The 18,900-nt window shown below is 43.6% G+C and overlaps 1 protein-coding gene across 7 annotated transcripts in view; it reads right to left on the reverse strand.

Annotated features, from left to right (window-relative positions):
• The window catches only part of HMBOX1 (homeobox containing 1), a 213,199-nt gene that overhangs the window by 12,436 nt on the left and 181,863 nt on the right, over nt 1-18,900 (reverse strand). For all 7 annotated transcript variants that reach the window (XM_073624841.1, XM_073624840.1, XM_073624839.1 and 4 more), the window contains exons 6-8: nt 18,651-18,804; nt 6,688-6,770; nt 3,634-3,729 (exon numbers count right to left, since the gene is read on the reverse strand). In XM_073624841.1, the coding sequence (XP_073480942.1) occupies nt 3,634-3,729; nt 6,688-6,770; nt 18,651-18,804 (333 nt within the window). The remainder of the gene's footprint in view (nt 1-3,633; nt 3,730-6,687; nt 6,771-18,650; nt 18,805-18,900) is intronic.

An 18,900-nucleotide genomic window follows, 5' to 3' on the forward strand; every position in this document is an offset into this window, starting at 1 on the left:
TACATATGCGCACAAGAACATGTATACCCCATATTCCGGTGACAGTAGCATACAACAAGCAATGCATGTATGTGCTACACATTAGTTTAATACCCGCTCTACAGATTTATCCCCCTCGGCTATCGCTCTCTCTCTCTCTCTGAGTTAGCATTAAGCTCTTGTTGGCTATCACCAGCAATTAAAATCCTTGTGATCTGTCTCTAGCAAGCATGAAGCAATATTGGACAGACTCTGAAGGCCATGGCAACAATATAGTAAAATATCAGTATGTCAAGTGAAGGTCTATTTAAGGATCCCAGGTGGTGTTCAAAAATTAGCCACAAGGGCATCTTAAAATGAGACGAGTCATTTGCTACCTGTGGCGCACAAGTGATGCTTGAAGCTGAGAGCGTTGCTTGCATTTCATCAAGATGTCTTTTGCCAGGCTGTATTAAATCCCATTTAGCGATGCAGGCACAGGAGAGTGTGTGATGGCAATATCTCAAAGCAACAATTCAGGGTCAAGCACCGGGCACTGCAAGATCAGCCTGGCGTGTAAACCTGGATGTTATCTAAAAGCCTAAACCACGGATGGAGAGGTCCTAGATGTGCAAAGCACAGGAACTGACATTTCTTTTCCCATGATGCTGGCTTTCAAAACTACAACTCTGCAAAGACTACGTTAAAGGAAATGTATGCTAAATAAACAGGCTGCCATCACCGATTTCCTTCCAAACATGGAGAGGGGGGCATTAACCTTCGTGTTACTATCACACATGCTGTTAGTTTCACAAGCACTTGTTTATGGGGAACTAAGTGGTATTCAGGCAAGTTATCAAAATATCAATATACACCGATCAGTCATACCATTATGACCACTCAATATTTAGTAGGTTCCCCTTTTGCCAACAAAACACCCCTGACCTGCCGAGTCATGGACACCGCTATATCTCTGCCAGCTTGCCTTCTTACCATAGTGCATTCTGGTGCACCAATCAAACCAATCTTGAACCATTTTCGCAGTGTGTCAGGGCACATTATCGTGCTGAAATAGTCCACTCCCATCAGGAATATCATTTCCATGAAGGGGTGTACTTGGTCAGTGTGACAGACCTAGCCGGGAGAGAGACTTTTGGAGGGGACTGTATGCTAACCTCTTGCCGATCGATCGGGGGCCCTTGCATTTGGGGGAACGGTGCTCTTTGTGAGCTGTATGCCTGGGGACCCTTGAGGTGGTATTACTATGGATTCGGGTCCTGGTCCCCCAGGATACACAGACTCTGGGGACCCTGGATTTGCCATATTAGAATAGTGGCTGATTCATAATGCTGGGACAGATACTGTTAGGAGATGCTGATGTAAATTCCAGCACCTGTCTGTCTGTTATCTGCTAAAATGTGTATTGTAAATAAGTCTATAGTATGGGATCTAAGAGTCATTAGATCCCCATTGTTGTTGGTGTTAATTAACTCTGCTATTGTGTGAAGAAGAGTCTATGTTGATTGTGATAATGTTGATTGGATTTTCTGAGCTACAAGACGGCCAGTCTGGCCTAAAAGTCATGTCTGAGTCATCTAGGCTGTCTAAAGGGATTAGTTAATTAGCTCATGTTAATTAGGTTAATTAGGTTACAGCTGTATTGTTAGAGTAATATGAGCAGGAGGTCTGCACCTCCACTTTTAGTGTATAAAAGCCTGTATTTTGCAATAAAGTGAGATTCCTGGTTGAACTTACATACAGCCTGCCTGGTGTTTGTTCTGAGCTATCACAACTGGACTAGAACGGCACAGAGCTGTAGTTCTAGTCCCGGAGCATTGGATGACTTTACAATCAGATGTTGTGATCTGCAGTCTGATTCTATAGCAGCAGAGGAGTGTCGGGAGAGTGGAACTGAGTGAGCAAGGGGCTCGTTACAGTCAGCAACAATGTTTAGGTAGGTGATACATGTCAAGTAACAGCCACATGAATGGCAGCACCTAAGGTTTCCCAGCAGAACATTGCCCAAAGCATCACATGTTTCACTGGCTTGCCTTCTTCCTATACTGCATCCTGGTGCCATCTCTTCCCCAGGTAAGTGACTCACACAAACCTGGCCATCCACAAGATATAAAGAAAACGTGAATCATCAGAGCAGGCCACCTTCTTCCATTGCTTCGTGATGCAGGTCCGATGCTCATGTGCCCATTGTAGGTGCTTTTGGCTGTGGACATGAGTCACCATGGACACCCTGACCGGTCTGTGACTACATAGCCCCATACACAATCTGTGATAGAAAGGTGTGAGAATACATAGTGTATCAGAAGAACATCAACTGTTTCAGCAATCTGAGCTACTTACATTGGACTGGACTACACAGACCAGCCTTCGCTCCTGATGTACATCAATGAGCCGCCTTAGCTGCCCATGACCCAGACACCAGTTTTCCTTCCTTGGACCACTTTTGGTTGGTCCTGACCACTGCAAACCAGGAACATCCCACAAGAGCTGCAGTTTTGGAGCTGCTCTGACTCGTCCAGCCATTACAATTTGGCCCTTGTCAAAGTCGCTCAAATCCTTATGCTTGCCTAGTTTTCCTGCTTTCAACACCTCAACTTCAAGTAAAAAACATGTCTGCTTGCAGCCTAATATATCCCACCCACTTTCAGGTGCCATTGTAATGAGATAATCAATGCTATTCACGTTACCTGTCAGCGGTCATGATGTTCTTATGGCTGATCGGTGTATATATCTGAATTACACAGAGTTTGTAGCTTCAGGCAAAATGGCTGCATGCACTATGTGGGCCATGGTGACATTTCACTAAGCTTTTGTCTTCAAGAGGGAAGGGTAAAACAGACAGGTGTGTAATCAACCTCCGCAACATCTCCAAAATACGCCCCTTTCTAACCAATGACACAACAAAGCTCTTAATTCACTCGCTGGTCATCTCTCGCCTCGACTACTGCAACTCCCTTCTCATTGGCTTACCTCTACATAGTCTATCACCTCTTCAATCCATTATCAATGCCGCTGCCAGACTCATCCACCTCATCAATCGCTCTGTGTCTGCCACTCCTCTCTGTCAATCCCTCCACTGGCTTCTGCTCGGCCAAAGAATTAAATTCAAAATTCTAACAACTACGTACAAAGCCATCCACAATTTAGCCCCCAGCTATATCACTAGGTTAGTCTCTAAATACCAACCTACTCGCTCTCTTCGTTCCTCTCAAGACCCCCTGCTCTCTAGCTCCCTTGTCACCTCCTCCCATGCTCGCCTCCAGGACTTTTCCAAAGCCTCTCCAATCCTATGGAATGCCCTACCCCAATCTGTCCGCTTATCTCCTACTTTATTCGCTTTCAGACGATCCCTGAAAACCCTTCTCTTCAGAGAAGCCTATCCTACCCACACCTAACAACTGTATTTTCATTTTTTCCATCAGCTCATCCCCCACAGTTATTACCTTTTGTTTCCACTTGACCCTCCCTTCTAGATAGTAAGCTCTAACAAGCAGGGCCCTCTGATCCCTCTTGTATTTATTTGTATTGTAAGTGTACTGTCTGCCCCCATGTTGTAAAGCGATGCGCAAACTGTTGGCGCTATATAAATACTGTATAATAATAATAATAAATAGCCTTCCAGTTGATGGTCAGTATGGCTGTGCTCTGGTACATTACCAATATTAGCTCTTCTTTTGATTTCCTTCCGCCTGTTGGCAAACCAATTGTACACTTTCAAGGAGGTAACTCGCTCCAGATCCGATAGTTTCTTGCCTGAAAAGAGAAAAAGTGAGCTTAGTGGAGGAAAGAGGGAGGAACAAACGGCTGGGTCTTAGAGGTTACTAAAAGTCTATCATTGTATAAATTACCTGTGAAGTCACAGGTTCTCTCCAGCGCCGTTTGCATGTGCGCAAGGCACTGGAGGAAGCTGCTGCTTGCTGCCCGTGTGTGTTGGTATGACTATTTTAGTGATATTTAAAGCATAAATATGGCATAACATTTTTAAGATCATGTATTGTTTTTAGAAGCTTGGCTTCCCGTATTTATTTATTAATGAACTTGTTGGACTGGTTCATAAGCTCAGGACAGGAAGTGATGCTACAGGACGTAGAGGGAGGGGAAAGAGGACTTGGACACAGCCATGTGCTGCAGACACACAGGAAGTTTTTTAGGGCTTTGGAGGAGGAGCAGTCTGGAGAGATTCCGAATAAGAAGAAGACGACGCCATCATCATAATGATTTGGGATTTGTGTACTTTCAAAGTGATTCTGGGTGTTACTGTGGGTGGGGCTAAGGAGGTAGACCTTACATGCAGTCTTAAAGTACGGTACAGCATGGCTCATGAGGAAGGTATGGCTATAATATTTGGAATGCATTTAATTCAGCACAGCATCCTTCCCAGTCTCAAGGACCACAGAAGGCTGTCTGGACGATATCGCTCTGGATAGCATGTAGCATAGCAACACTTATTATCGCATGACTGGAAGTAGGGCATTCTGTAGAATGAGGAAGTAATACCCATTTTACAAATATGGACAGGCTAGAGGAAATTGAACTCCAAGGCAAACTTCAGGAGGTTTTTAAAGCCGTAATCAACCCAAAAGCAAACATTATACTGAATCTTACCAATTCTTAGCTGTAGTGGCTGCATTTGTTTTCTTTTTTAGGCTCTATTTTCACTTGGTGATCTGGCCAGTAAGCCAGTTTTTCAACAGAACAAGGTGTCCTGTAGATGTTGCGGTTAGATGGTTGACACAAACCATTTACTGACAGGGGTGCTTACAATGATCAGCTCTTATTCATGTAAAGGCTTTATCCCTAAAAGGAACAACACTGTTACTGTAACTGCTTAAAAAAAAGTGAGATGGAGTTTGGCTTCAATTTGATTTGTGTAATTTAATCTGCTAGTGCATCCAACACTCCCCTCCCTCCAGACTGATAATACTGCTGTCCAAAAGTACCCCCTGTGCTCTTTTCTGCAGAGTGGGGGCACTCTAATATGGGAGATCACCAGGTGAAAACAGAGGGGAAAATAAGCCTAAAAAAGACAACAAATGCAGGCACTACATATAATGATTGGTAAGCTGCAATAACATTTTTAATTGCGGGTTTAATACCGCTATAAGGATTCTTAATATTAGTTACAAAGTTGGAGTTCTGCTTTAAAGCAAAAACAATCTCAGGCTGCTATTTGAACTTAAAAAAAAGAACAAAAACAAAATCAGGATGGTATTCTAACAGTTACAAAAAATTTTTCAAACACCTGTAAGCTTTTAAATGCAAAGTATTGTCTGTTAACCTTGAAAAAGTGTAATCACAGTGAAGATGCCACAGAAACATCTAGTTGCACCTCGCACAGGTCCCTGCCAGAAGCATCTTGGCATCGGGCTGAATTTAATCTGGTTGGCTTTCTACCAAGAGCTTTAATAGGGGAATGAATTATGGTTCCGACATAAATTATGTAGATCGGTGTGATTTTACATAACGTTTCAAGGTCCTTGGTGAATAATATGAAACTATGACAAACAAAACATCATTTTTGCATGGTTTGTGGAGTGTAAACCTGGTGGTGGGGCAGAAAGCATCTCCATGGGTCACTTGTGGAAATCCCTACTGGCTCCATTCCAAATTGGATTCAGCAATCAATGGTTTTAGCTTCTCGTGTTTCACTACCAAATTGAAACTCTACTCAAAGTGTGTATGAATTTATCAGGGCAGGCTTGTCATGGTGGCATACCCTGAGGGGTCTTCAGGGTCTAGGAGCCATTGGAATAGACCAGGGGTCTCCAAACTACGGCCCTGCAGTTGCTGAGCAACTACAATTCCCATCATGCCTAGTCATGTCTGTAAATGTCAGAGTTTTACAATGCCTCATGGGATGTGTAGTTTCACAACAGCTGGAGGGCCGTAGTTTGGAGATACCTGGAATAGACCATGGCCCTGGACATGTATAGTGCCATGAAGCGAACTGCACTCAATGTGCCATGGCCAAAGTGAGTGTCAAATGGAAGATCCAGTGCCACAAGTAAACACTGCAAGCCAACCCTGTGATGAATGATCTGGGTACGGTTCCCAAGGTGTGCTTGAGGGTCACCGATCTGGAAACCGCTAATGTGCCATAAAGGCATTAACCAATCAGATCTTGAAAGAAGTGTCAGTTGGTGGAGATCTGTTTCTCAAACTGCAGATTCTGATGTACTTATCCTCAAGTTGAAGACTTGAGCCTTCTATCTTTTTCTATGCTGAATAAATCTTCTCTGAAGACAACCGTGGACACCTTTGTAATCATCGGTCTTCTGGCAAGCCTACGCATGGCATAACTCTCATTTCCAAAAAAATTGCTTACCAAACACATTCTATTTCATTGTGGCCAAAAAATGAACTTCTTGAATAAAAATTTCTTGCAACCCACAGACAAATATACTATTTTTTGGGGGATAAACAAAATAATGAGATGTGCAAGTGCAATTACCAATGTTTCTGGGATGACGATTTTTTAAGCATGATTATTGAAATGGGCAATTACAGTCATATGTGAATACTCAATTATAAATCAGTAATGGCCATTTGTAAGATAAGTTATGTCTTGGCTATATTTCTAAATCAATTGAATTACAACAGGAACAATGGCTTTTTAAGTAATTTCTAAGGGATTTCAAAACTTAGAAAAAAAACTATAGAAAGAGAGATTTGGATTGTAGAGATCAAAAGATGCAGACATGTCACACTCACCTGGTTTCTGTATAACTGCATTGCACGCATTGGCAATTTCCTCTCGCTTGGCCTCATCGGGATACTGGTTTTCATTAAAATAGCTGGAAAATTCAAGTGTTCATAGTTAGCATTATCTTATTTACATGGGTAGAACATCTATTGCTTCTTGTGTTCAAGTTTATCAATATACTCTAAAAAGACCTCCACCACCCAATGTCCCCAGTACAACTAAGGCACATCAATATGGACTATGCCTGCTATAGTACAGTGTCTATGAATGAAGGAGGGGGGCCGGCATAGTCAGCACTTATGATGAGTGCATATGACAGGTCCATCGGCTATATTAACCCCTGTGGCACCAGAAGACTATGGCTGTGGGGGTAGGTAGGGATGAGAGGACTGAAGATCTCATCTAAAGCATCAGGCACAAGGGACACGTCGCATTGACTGCAGATAAAGTCCCTTGTGAATATTTTTTTTAGGCACTTGTAGCAGACCCAGGGTCCATAAATAGTTAAGAATAGTCATACGCAATCCATTAACAAATGCTCTCAATTCCGACCACCACGTTCAACACAATTCCAACCACCACGTTCAACACAATTCCAACCACCATGTTCAACACAATTCCAACCACCACATTCAACAGTCATGCAACCTGATCATCTGGTCTTCTATGTCAGGGGTCTCGAAAGAGGAATACGTATATTTTACAAATATTCAGAGGCATAGAAAAATCATTTTAAAAAAGAATGAATACAATTTTTTAATCGGCAAGATATGATTTAGAACAAAAGAGAAAGGAATTTAGTAAGTGTCTCCACTTACACCAGGGTCCCTATCGAAGCCCCCCCCTTACATCAGAATCTCTATTAGAGTTCCCCTATACATAAGGTCCCCCATTAGAGTCTCCCTTATATCAGGGCCCCCATTAAAGTACCCACTTACACCAGGGTCCTCATCAGAGCCCCTCTTAGATTAGAATCTCTATAAGAGTTCCCGTATAAATCACGCCCCCCCATGAGAGTCTCCCTTATACAAGGGTGCCCATTGGAATCCCCTTCATATAAGGTCTCATTAGCGTCCAAACCTTATATCAGGGTTCCCATTAGTGTCACCCTTACATCAGGGTCCCCAATAGTCTCCCTTATATCAGGGTCCCCATAAAAGTCTCCCATATATCAGGGTCGCCATAAGAGTCTTCCTTATATCACGGTCCCCATAAGAGTCTCCCTTACATCAGGGTCCACATAAGTCTCCCTTCTATTAGGGTCCCCATTAGAATCCGTCATATCACAGTCCCTATAAAAGAGTGACTCTTATATCAGGGTCCGCCTTATATAAAGGTCCCCATCAGCATCCCCCTTACATAAGGGTTCCATCAGAGCTCTCCTATACATTAGGGCCCCCATTAGAGTTTCCTACTCCATCAGAGCCCTTCTTGAATCAGGGTCCCCATACAGTCCCGCCTTACATTAGAATCTCCCTTACCACTGTAAGCAGCATGGTGGAGTAGGTCTGGATGGAAGGAAGAAGTCCTGTCCTCCTGTGAATGCTGGGGCAAGCACGTCACCTGTTGCTAGAACTCGTTGGTCCAAGCATTTAATGATGATTACAGTGCAGTTGGGGGGTGAAGCTCTGTCCAACTTAATCCTCAATTTGTGCATGTTTATAATATACCACTGACCCTAGCAGGGTTTCAGATAAAATCTTGTACCTGCCTACGGACTGTACTTGGGTGACCTCTGCTCTAGGAAGCCTCTAGCACTCAGATGACCTTGGTAATGCACAGGGAAGATATTGGTCAGTCACCCTGTAAGCAAGCACTAATCTTCAGTAGAGCCGAGGGAACAAGCTCCAAAGGGTAAGGAATGATCAAAATACCAAAGGTTTGACATTGTCACCATGTGTTGTGAAACACTGTAGATCCTGATTTACAGGTACTCCTCACTTAACGACCAGGTCCTGTTCCAAGGTAATCAAGTAATCAATATTTTAAACATTTTCAACTACTGTACTTTATTGTGAAAAAAGGTCTACACACAACTCCAGCTCAATAGTGTTGTTTTAATTTGCATAAGTACAGAACCCAAACAAAAATTCTGTATTGTACAATACAATGATCTATAGTGCAGGTGGGGAGAGCTAGTCGTAAGTTTGAGTGGTCGTTAAACAGGTAAGTCGTTAAACGCAGAGTACTGTATTTGTACTCTGAAGACTTTCTTCAGTGGGTAGATCTCTCCTTGCTCATTGTTCTCAGGAAGATCCTGGTCCCTCTTTGGTCACCTCGAAGAGTCGGCCCAGCAAATCGCTTACTTTTTTTTTTGTAAAAGCTAGAGTCAACCATGCAACAATGTATTTGGACTCTCAGGGACTTTGGTGACAAGATCTTTGATTGTTCCGAGGTCTTCTCCACTCACATAGCAAACGCTAGCAGGATCCTCAATCCCTGTTGAAAATTTACTTTTTTTTCCCCAATCAGGCTGAATACAAAAGTAGGACTGAGAACACCCAAAAGAATACCCAAAACTCCAAAGTGGGTAAGAAAAGGGTCAGAAACAATGGTGAGGAGGTTTCATCACTGGAAGATTTAAAAAAAAAAAAAAAAAGAAAGAAAAAGATTAACGAATAAGGGCCCATATTGAAAGAACTGCTTCTCGCTCCATACAAACCAATGTGAAAGCAAAATTAGCTTGAAAAGGGCTGATGTAGGAGGTAATATGTAGGTCAGAAGGAGGTCAAGAGCAGGTCTGAGGTACCTGTCAAACTCTGAATGATCTCAGGCATATCTCAAACAGATGTCAAATGCAAGTGGAAAAGCATGCTGCATATGCCAATCAACAAACGCTCAAAGCCCATTAAAACAAGGTCTGAGAACAACAATACCTAAAGTATTGAGGCTTCTATAGACCAGCGGTCTCCAAACTGCGGTCTGGGGTCCGGATGAGGCCCTTTGCTTGGCTTCATCTGGCACTTGGGGCACTATTCCATTCACCAACACCAACTGTGGAGCATAATTCCTATCGCTTTAACAATGGGGCATTATTCCTCCCACTGACACCATCAAAAAGGGCACAAATTCTCCCACTGACACCAATGATGGGGCACATTTCCTTGCATTGATACCAACGATAGGCCACTATTCTTCCCACTGACACCTACAAAAGTGCACAATTCCTCCCACTGACAACAATTGGGCACTATTCTTCCAGTGATAACAACAATGTTGCACAATTCCTCCCACTGACTGGCAGGACATTTTCCACTCCCACTGGCCACAGTCCAGCCCCCCTAAAGTCTGAAGGACATTAAACTGGCCCTTTGTTGTTCGCCAATATTTTGTTTTCCGCACTTCCTCTATACAACCTCTTCACATCAGATCGCATTTAAAGTACCCTATTACGAAAAACCAATCGTATATTGAGGAAAAAAGGAAAGCACCCTGGACATAGGAGGCTGCTCTATCCTCCTCGGGTGCATTTGAGGTCTGTCAAGAATGAGTTATCTCCATATCAGCTATGCCGCAATGTATGCACAGCTAAATTGGATCCAGCAACTTTAAGATCAAGGTATAATATTATTATAGCAGACACTTGGCCCCCGTCCACAGTACATGCAAAGCTGAAAAACAGCATCTGAGGCTTCTGGAATGGCAACAATCAATAGGAGACGGCAGGAGGGGATAAACCAATCAGAAAATTATTGATAGCATAAATCTTCAGAAGAAAGTGCTCACCCTGGTGCAGTTTACATCCAAGACTAGAGATATTAGTAACATGGGAAAACCCAGTTAAATTACCTTAGTTGTGTAGCAAATATCTATTTTCCCATATTTATACATCCTAAAAAAGTTAATGCATTCACGCAAGGGTGTTGACAGGCTGGATCACCAATGGCCTCAGAGACTTTTGTAGTTCTACCTCCTAGTTCCAGGACCACCGGCAACAAGCACCCATTGTGAGGAATATTCTGCTCTTCCTGCAGATATCCACTAACGATTTAAACTGTTTGGGGAGGGTTCTGACCCTTTAAAGGGAACCTAGATTATAATTTAATTAAATCTGACCTCTAGCTGTCTCATCAATCTTGCACAGTTTCCTCCTTTGTAAACAAAATAAATTAAATACATGTTACTCCGATTTCACTGCACACTGTGAGCTTATTATAATGTGTATTAGAAGCTTCAGCAAGTCAGATAAAGCCCACCTAATTTCCTGGCTGGAGGATGTCCAGCATCATCTAGTCCAGTGGTGGGTAACTGAAAAATTAGAGAGGGTCTCAAGTGCAGCCCTGACATTTCCAGTCGGTTAGTGGCAGTGAAGGTTAACCCCACCCACCCTGCACTGATAGTCAGGGGCAGTGAAAGTTAACCCCTAATCACCACCCCCACCACCACCACATTGGTCGTTGTTGCGGTTAAAGTTACCCCCCATTATCCCTCCTGCAATTTAACCCATCTAGGGCCGCCATCAGGGGGGACAGCCCATACACATGTAGGGGGTCTGGGCATCCCAAGGGGCCCGGCCCCTTTGGAATGTCTCTTTGCCAGATATCTGGGGATGTCTCTTTGCCGGATATCTGGGGATGTCTCTTTGCCAGATATCTGGGGATGTTTCTTTGCCGGATATCTGGGGATGTCTCTTTGCCGGATATATGGGGATGTCTCTTTGCCGGATATATGGGGATGTCTCTTTGCCGGATATATGGGGATGTCTCTTTGCCGGATATATGGGGATGTCTCTGCTGGATTGAGACATCTCTCTGCTGAATATATGGGGATGTGACTGCTGGATTGGGCTGATTCTTTGCTAAATACATGGGACTGTCTTTGTTGGATGGGGATGTCTCTTTGTTGAATATATGGGGATGTCTCTGCTAGACCGGGCCGTCTCTTTGCTGAATATATGGAGATGTCTCCTTGTTGAATATATGAAGCTATCGGATTCGGTGGGACGGCCAGTGGACAAGTCCTGGGGAATGTTGGTGGTGGAGCCCCAAAATTTCTGATGGCTGCCCTGTTCCCACCCCCTCTGTATTGATAGTCATGGCAGTAAAAAGGTGCTAACCATCCCCCCAATCCACCCTGTATTGGTGGTCAAGGCAGTAATAGTTAACCTTCTCCCCCTGTGCACTGATGATCATGGCAGTGAAAGTTAACCCCCCCCCATATTGGTGGTCATGGAAGTGAAAGTGTTAACTTCGCCCCATTGTTGATCACTTACCCATCACACACTCCTGCACCGCTCTCTCTTTCTCCCTGGGCCAGGAGTTTGCTTGCCTTTTTTTCAGTGTTGGGGGCTGGAACACAAACCGCGTTCCAGCGCCTAGCACCTCACTGCCACTGTGCAATCTGACTAGTGGATCATTGGTCTGTGGGCCGCACCTAGATAGCCAGCGGGTCCGTGTGTTGGGCACCAGGGATCTAGTCCTTTCCTCCTCAGCCTTACTGTTCCTGGCTCACCCCTTTTAAACATGGACGATCAGCATCACATGTGCAAGTTAACACAGCTTTCTATTTTCAGGAAACTATGTACAGCACCCTGCTTGCCCCTCCCACCAGCTATGCTCTACCTGCATTGCATAAGAGTCCTTAAAGTGATTGTAAGGGTTCGCGTTTTGTTTGTTTTTAAACAACAATCATATACTTATATCCACTGTGCAGCTCGTTTTAGGTGGTTAACTGATGTGGGGAGGAGCCGCGAGAGCTGCCGGGGGACCCCAGAAGAGGTTGTTCGGGGCCACTCTGTGCAAAATGAGCTGCACAGAGTGGCCCCGAACATCCTCTTCTGGGGTTCCCCAGGCAGCTCTCGTGGCTCCTGCCCACATCAGATAACCACCTAGGAGAAGCGCTCTCCCGAGGGGGCTACCCTGCGGGTGCGCTCCCGAGTCCAGCATTTGGCATCCATAGCCGCCGAATATATGACTCGTCCCCGCCCCCCGTGACATTGGATTTGATTGATAGCGGGACCCAATGGCTTCGCTGCTATCAATCTATCCAATCAAGAGCCGAGAACCACGGGCAGAGAGACAGCGTGTCCCTGCTGGGTCAAGTTCCAGGGCTCAGGTAAGTAAAACGGGGGGGGGGGGGGCGCTCACTGCCAGGATGCATTAAGGTGTAAAAACACGAAGGTTTACAACCTCTTTATTGACATAAGGCATATAATGAAAATGAAAAGGTTTTATATAACCAATTGCCGACTGCTCTATAGCCGAATGACGGCTACAGTGCGGCTGGCTTGTTCATATGACGGCCTCCCATGATCACGCCCGGAGGTTCCTCCGGACACTGCTGATCACAGATTGAGGTCAATCAGTGGCTCTTTACCACGTGATCAGATGTGTCCAATCACAGCTGATCACGGATGTAAGCAGAAGCCGGTTATCGGCACTCCTTTCCTCATGCTGACAGCATTAGAAGGGGAGAAGAGAGCCCATAACCGGTTTCTCTACAAGGGACATGTACACTGATAATTAGGGCACTGATTATAAGTGTTCTGATTCACAGTGCAGTCCCAACAGTGCTGCCAATCAGCGCCCATCAGTGCCTCTTCATCAGTATCACCTATGAGTGCCGCCTACCAGTGCCACCTATCATTGCCGTCTTCTCAGTGCCTCCTCCTCAGTGCCCAACAGCGCAGCCTATCAGTGCCCATAAATGCCCATTAGTGCAGTCTCATCAGCGCACATCAGTGAAGGAGAAAAATTACCTGTTTGCAAAAGTTTAAAACAAACTATGAAAAAGTTTAGTTTTTTTCAAAATTTTTGGTCTTTTTTTCGTTTATGTAGCAAAAAAAAAAAACAGTCGTGTTTAAATACCACCAAAAAAACGCTCTATTTATGTGGAAAAAAAAATATAAAAATGTCATAGGTGTACAGTGTTGTATGACCGCACAATTGTCATTCAAAGTGTGACAGTGCTGAAAACTGGCCTGGGCAGGAAGAGGGTAAAAGTGCCCGGTAAGCAAGTGGGTAATAAATGTCATTAGTGTGTTGATGAGAGGGGAGGGAGGAACCAGGCAAGGCTAAATATAAGCAGAACATTAGCTTTCATTACATATAATCTAAATGATTTACTAAAACGTTGGTGTGAAATTCAGGTTTTGTAAATGTGCTTCATAAATTATGAATTTTGTTGACATACAGATTTGTAGATTCTATTCTGTATGGGAGGGAATGTGATTAACATCCTTGCTAAAGAACTGCCGAAATAAATGCCTTTAGCTATAAGAGACCCGGCTGTTTTTCAGTCATTTTGGGCAGGTATGTGATGAGCGAGGCACGGTAAGGCACAATGTACAACACATCTATGCAGACAGCAAGGCGAGCATACCTAATGAGTAAATATGGCAAAGTGATTAATGCCCGCCACTGAGTCAGGCTGGGAGCAGGTGTGATCATTGCCCCCCCAGCTATTTATTGCTAGTGACGTCTACAAACAGGGATCAATGGCGTGTAGCATACCACAATGCACATACATGTGTAGCAATGTCTAGTGATTAATTACAGGCAAACACAGGTGTACAGTCTATCACAAAACACAGGTGTGATAGTACAGTCTAGCACAAAAAAAAAAAAACCTCCCGTGTGCGCCCAAACATACTCTCACTGCGCTGTGATAACTCATGGTTCCAAATACTAACAAATGGGTCCTTGTTATATCATTTATCCCGGATAACCACTTCCAGTCCAGGCCTTTTCTGCCACTTATTGTTTACATGTAACAATCAGTATTTTTTGCTAGAAAATTACTTCATACCTCCAAATATTTTTTTTTTTTTTTAAAGCAGAGGCCCTAAAAAATAAATTGGTGGGTGTTGCAATTTTTTTTAATGGCACACGGTATTTGTATTTATATTTTTATTTGAATTTTAATGCATAAAAACACAATACATAACCCATTTTTGGTAAAATATAGGCGACGATGTTACGCTGAGTAAATAGATAGCGAACATATACATTTTTAAAATTGCGCGTGCCTGTGCAACAGAGATTGACGACATATATTTTACTATCACTAGGCGACCGTTTAAAAGCCTTTACAGGTTACCACTTTCGATTTACATAGGAGGTCCAATGCTAGAGGTACTGGCCATGATCTGACGTTCACATTTGTGGGACAATCACTGTTTTTGTGCATGCGGGACTGACATGTACGCACGAGCACCAGGGTACAGGGGCACTTTAAAAAAAAAAAAAAAATTAATTATTAATTTATTTTATTTTTACACTGTTGCTTTTACTTTTTGATCACTTTTATTTCTGTCAGCATTCTGTCATCCTTGTGACAGCAATAGGCATGTGACAGGTACTCTTTATGGAGACATCTGTGGTCTATAAGACCCCCTCAAATCCTTCCTCTGCCCTTAAAAGCATTCAAAAACACCAAGATCAATGTTTTCAAATGCTTTTCCTCTGACGTCACAGAGCCCATCCAGGCTCGGGCAAGAATGTGACAATGATGTCGGGATCCGCTCACACGTCTGGACCTGCAACCGGCTCAGCCTCTCAGCTTTCTGCTGAGATCCTGATCTGGCTGCTCCTGCCCCTTCCACAACCCAGCGCTCCAGTGAGCGTGGAGGGAACGGAGCAGAAAGCCGGTGACTGACAATCAGCAGCTCCCTGGCTCAGGGAGCTGTCAGAACCGAGCAATCAGCGGTGTTTAATCACTCGGTTCTCAGTGTTAGAAGCCCCGGGGGACAGGTGCAGCATCGGATCAATGCTGCATCCACCTAGTATGATTCTTAACCACTTCACGCCCAAGCCAATTCTGACACTTCACTACTACATGTAAAAATCATTTTTTTTCCCGAAAATTACTCAGAACCCCCCAAACATTATATATGTTTATTTTAGCAGAGACCCTAGGGAATCAAATGGTGGTCGTTGCAACTTTTTATGTCACACGGTCTTTGCGCAGCAATTTTTCAAAAGCTTTTTTTTGGGGGGGGAAAGAGTAAAGTTATCACAATTTTTTTCGCATAATCTAAATAGATACCCCACATGTCACGCTTTAAAATTACACACGTTCATGGAATGGCGCCAAACTTTTGGTACTTACAAATCTCCATAGGCAGCGGTGTAAATTTTTTTACAGGTTACCTGTTTACAATTACAGAGGAGGCCTTGAGCTAGAATTATTGCTCTCGCTCCAACGTTCGCTATGATACCTCACATGCGTGATTTGAACGTTGTTTACATATGCGGGCGCGACGTACGTATGCATTCTCTTTTGCATGCGAGCATGTGGGAGGCGCTTTAATTTTTTTATTTTATTTATTTATTTTTTTACAGTTTCCCTTCAAACATTTTTTGTTTGATCACTTTTATTCCTATTACAAGGAATGTAAACATCCCTTGTAATAGGAATAGTGCGCAACAGGTCCTCTTTATGGAGAGATGTGGGGTCTATAAGACCCCACGTGTCTCTAGGCAGAAAAGGCTGAGATAAAAAAAAAAAAAATTCACGATCTCAGGTTTTCCTGCCTAGTCCCCGGCATTGTTTATTTCCGCCGGCTCAGATGTGACGTCATACCGTCGCACCTGGGCCTCCGAGAGTCAAAGATTGCTGGGGACCATCCGTCCCTCGGATTTGGAAAGGGAGCCGTGTTCTTCCTATGACCCCAAGAAAAGCATTTTACATTAAGCCTTAGTTTACACCAGTGCTGCTTTGAAACTGCGCTACTCCAGCTTGATTTCAAAGCCGCAGGTCAGTGCGGTTTCAAAGCTCAGATGTCACTGCGGCTTAACAGAAGTCTATGCAGGTCGCAATAAAATCCCAAAATGTAGTGTAGTGCCGGTGTTTTGTCAGAAAGCCACTATCCATCAGAAAATGCAACGAAAGTGACGGTCTGTCGTGGCCATCTTGGTGCACTCGCCTACAGTCAGAAAGCGGACATCTTTTTACACCCACTGAAGTCTTGCATTTCACACTTATTTTTACCAGTAAACTGAGCTTATATCGTGAAATACAGTATTTTGAAATCCATGACACTGTTCTGATGTTATATTTTAAATGCAGCAGCAAGCCTGCTGATCTCACATGTTTGCTAATCTGACAGAACATCGCTGCTTTTAGGATTCAACATCAAAACAGCTTGACGGATTTAAAAATCCTGTATTTCATGATATAAGCTCAGTTTACTGGTAAAAATAATTGTGAAATGCAAGTCTTCGGTGGGTGTAAAAAGATGTCCGTTTTGCAACTTCAGACTGTAGGACCAGTGCAGGTGTACCAAGATGGCCGCAACAGAACGTCACTTCGGTTGCACTTTATGAAAGAACACCAACAATGGGAAGCAACTTGTCATGTGATTTTGAGCTGTCAAATTGCAAGACAAATTGCACCAGTGTGAACCAGGGCAAAGTACAAAAATCCAGTTTTATTTATAGTTTATTGAGTAACACAGTGTTTCACGTACCATGTGACATCCCCAAGCAGCTTAAAAACAGGGGGGCAGACAAACCCAAGCAATGGTAAATCAGAGACCAACACAACCAAACATGGAGCTCATAAAGACATGAACAGTGGAGCTTAACCCCTTCGTGCCTAAGGGTAAAACAAATCTTCATGCCTAAGCCCAATTTTGCAACTTTGACATGTGTAAGTAAAACCGTACATATCATCACTACTATCTAAAACATCTACTACATATCAAAACTACTTTGTGCATCCAGGTAGAATATACCTTGTTTTTTTTTTTTTTTTTCAGAACAAATTAGGCTTTCATTTGGTAATAAATGGTAATGGATACCTCCAGATTTTTTTTTATTCATTATTATTTAAGGAAAACTGGCCTAAAATTGTTAATTTTTTTTTTTTTTAAATTTAACTGTATATTTCTCGCTACTACCATAACTGTTAACCAAAGAACAACCTAAAATAAATTCTCCTGCTCCTGACGACCGCAGCAATACCACATACAGTATATGTATGTTGTTGTCTGTACAGCCCTGAAATAATAGAGCGCATTTTTTTTTTTTTTTTTTTTAATCCTACCTAAAACATGCGGACACTAAATAAAAAAAAATAAAGATCCTGTCCAAAAAAATACTGACCATGACCTTTGACCCCGACCTTGACCCAAACGCTAACCCTGGGGCTGACCTAGATCAAACCTTGATTTGGGTAATTTTTTGGGGTTTTTTTTCTACACTTTTTTTTTCTATGGGCCCTTTCACACGGTCTTGTCCGTGTACGGACTCTGCTTTGCTCAGCAGGGATCGATCTGCTGATCCCTGTGCGGAGACGGACCTGTCAAAGCCCTGCTGTCCTCTAGGGAGATCAGATGAAAACGGACTGCCTTGTCTGTTTTCATCTGATCTGATTCTCCGGACGTAAAATAGGGTTTCCATCCGTCTGTATTATATGGACAGCATCGGATATTGGCGGATGTCAGCGAACATGTCTCTCCATAGGAGGTGCATGGAGCGTCTGATCAGATCCATCTGAAAAATTGACAGGCTGACCTGATCAGAGCGCCCCTGTGAAAGGGGCCTATCTCTGCAAGGACAGAGAAACATACAATGTTTATGTCTCATCCATTCACAGAGAGAGAAAACACGGGTGGCAGCCCTCACAGTGACAGATCACTGTGGAAGCCAATCAGAGGCTATCACAGCGATCAGGCGACCTGAAATCGGGCTTTCCAGGTCTTGATCGTTACAACGGGGGGCCAGGGCTCTCGGTGAGACCGCCGTCTCTGCTCTCCCAGGGAGATACGAAAATATGCGGCCCACAGAAAAAAAGCCTGGTGCAGTGGGGCCGCATATTTGCATATGGTTAGCATGAAAGGGTTAAGAAAAAAAAAGTTGTCCATTCTCCTTGATGACAAGAGAAGCTCATCAGGAAAGTAAAAAGAGGGGTTATGGCTCCTAGAGGCTGGCCTTCAGTTTGGCCTAGTAGTGTATAATCCTCCTGTGGCTGGCAATTTAACTCATGGCTCATACACCAGGAATAGAAGTTTTACTGAACCGTGCCATACCTTTCCATGACAGCCAGGCACTCTTTCCTCCAGGTGAACCGGCTGCCCCGTCGTAACCTGAATGTACCGGAGGTAGCGGTGACAGGGGGTGGGGTTTGCCTCCACTCTGTGTCATCTATAGGAATGGGAGCTGGTCTCATACTTAGCGTTGCACCTGAAACATGAAAAAAAAAAAAAAAAAATCATTTTTAATACACTTAAGAATGTAGCGGTCTTTAAAACGTGTGTCCTCATTATTTGGGCAGCTTTA

The sequence above is a fragment of the Aquarana catesbeiana genome, linkage group LG04, assembly GCF_042186555.1.
Source record: "Aquarana catesbeiana isolate 2022-GZ linkage group LG04, ASM4218655v1, whole genome shotgun sequence".
In the NCBI taxonomy this organism is placed as follows: Eukaryota; Metazoa; Chordata; class Amphibia; order Anura; family Ranidae; genus Aquarana; species Aquarana catesbeiana.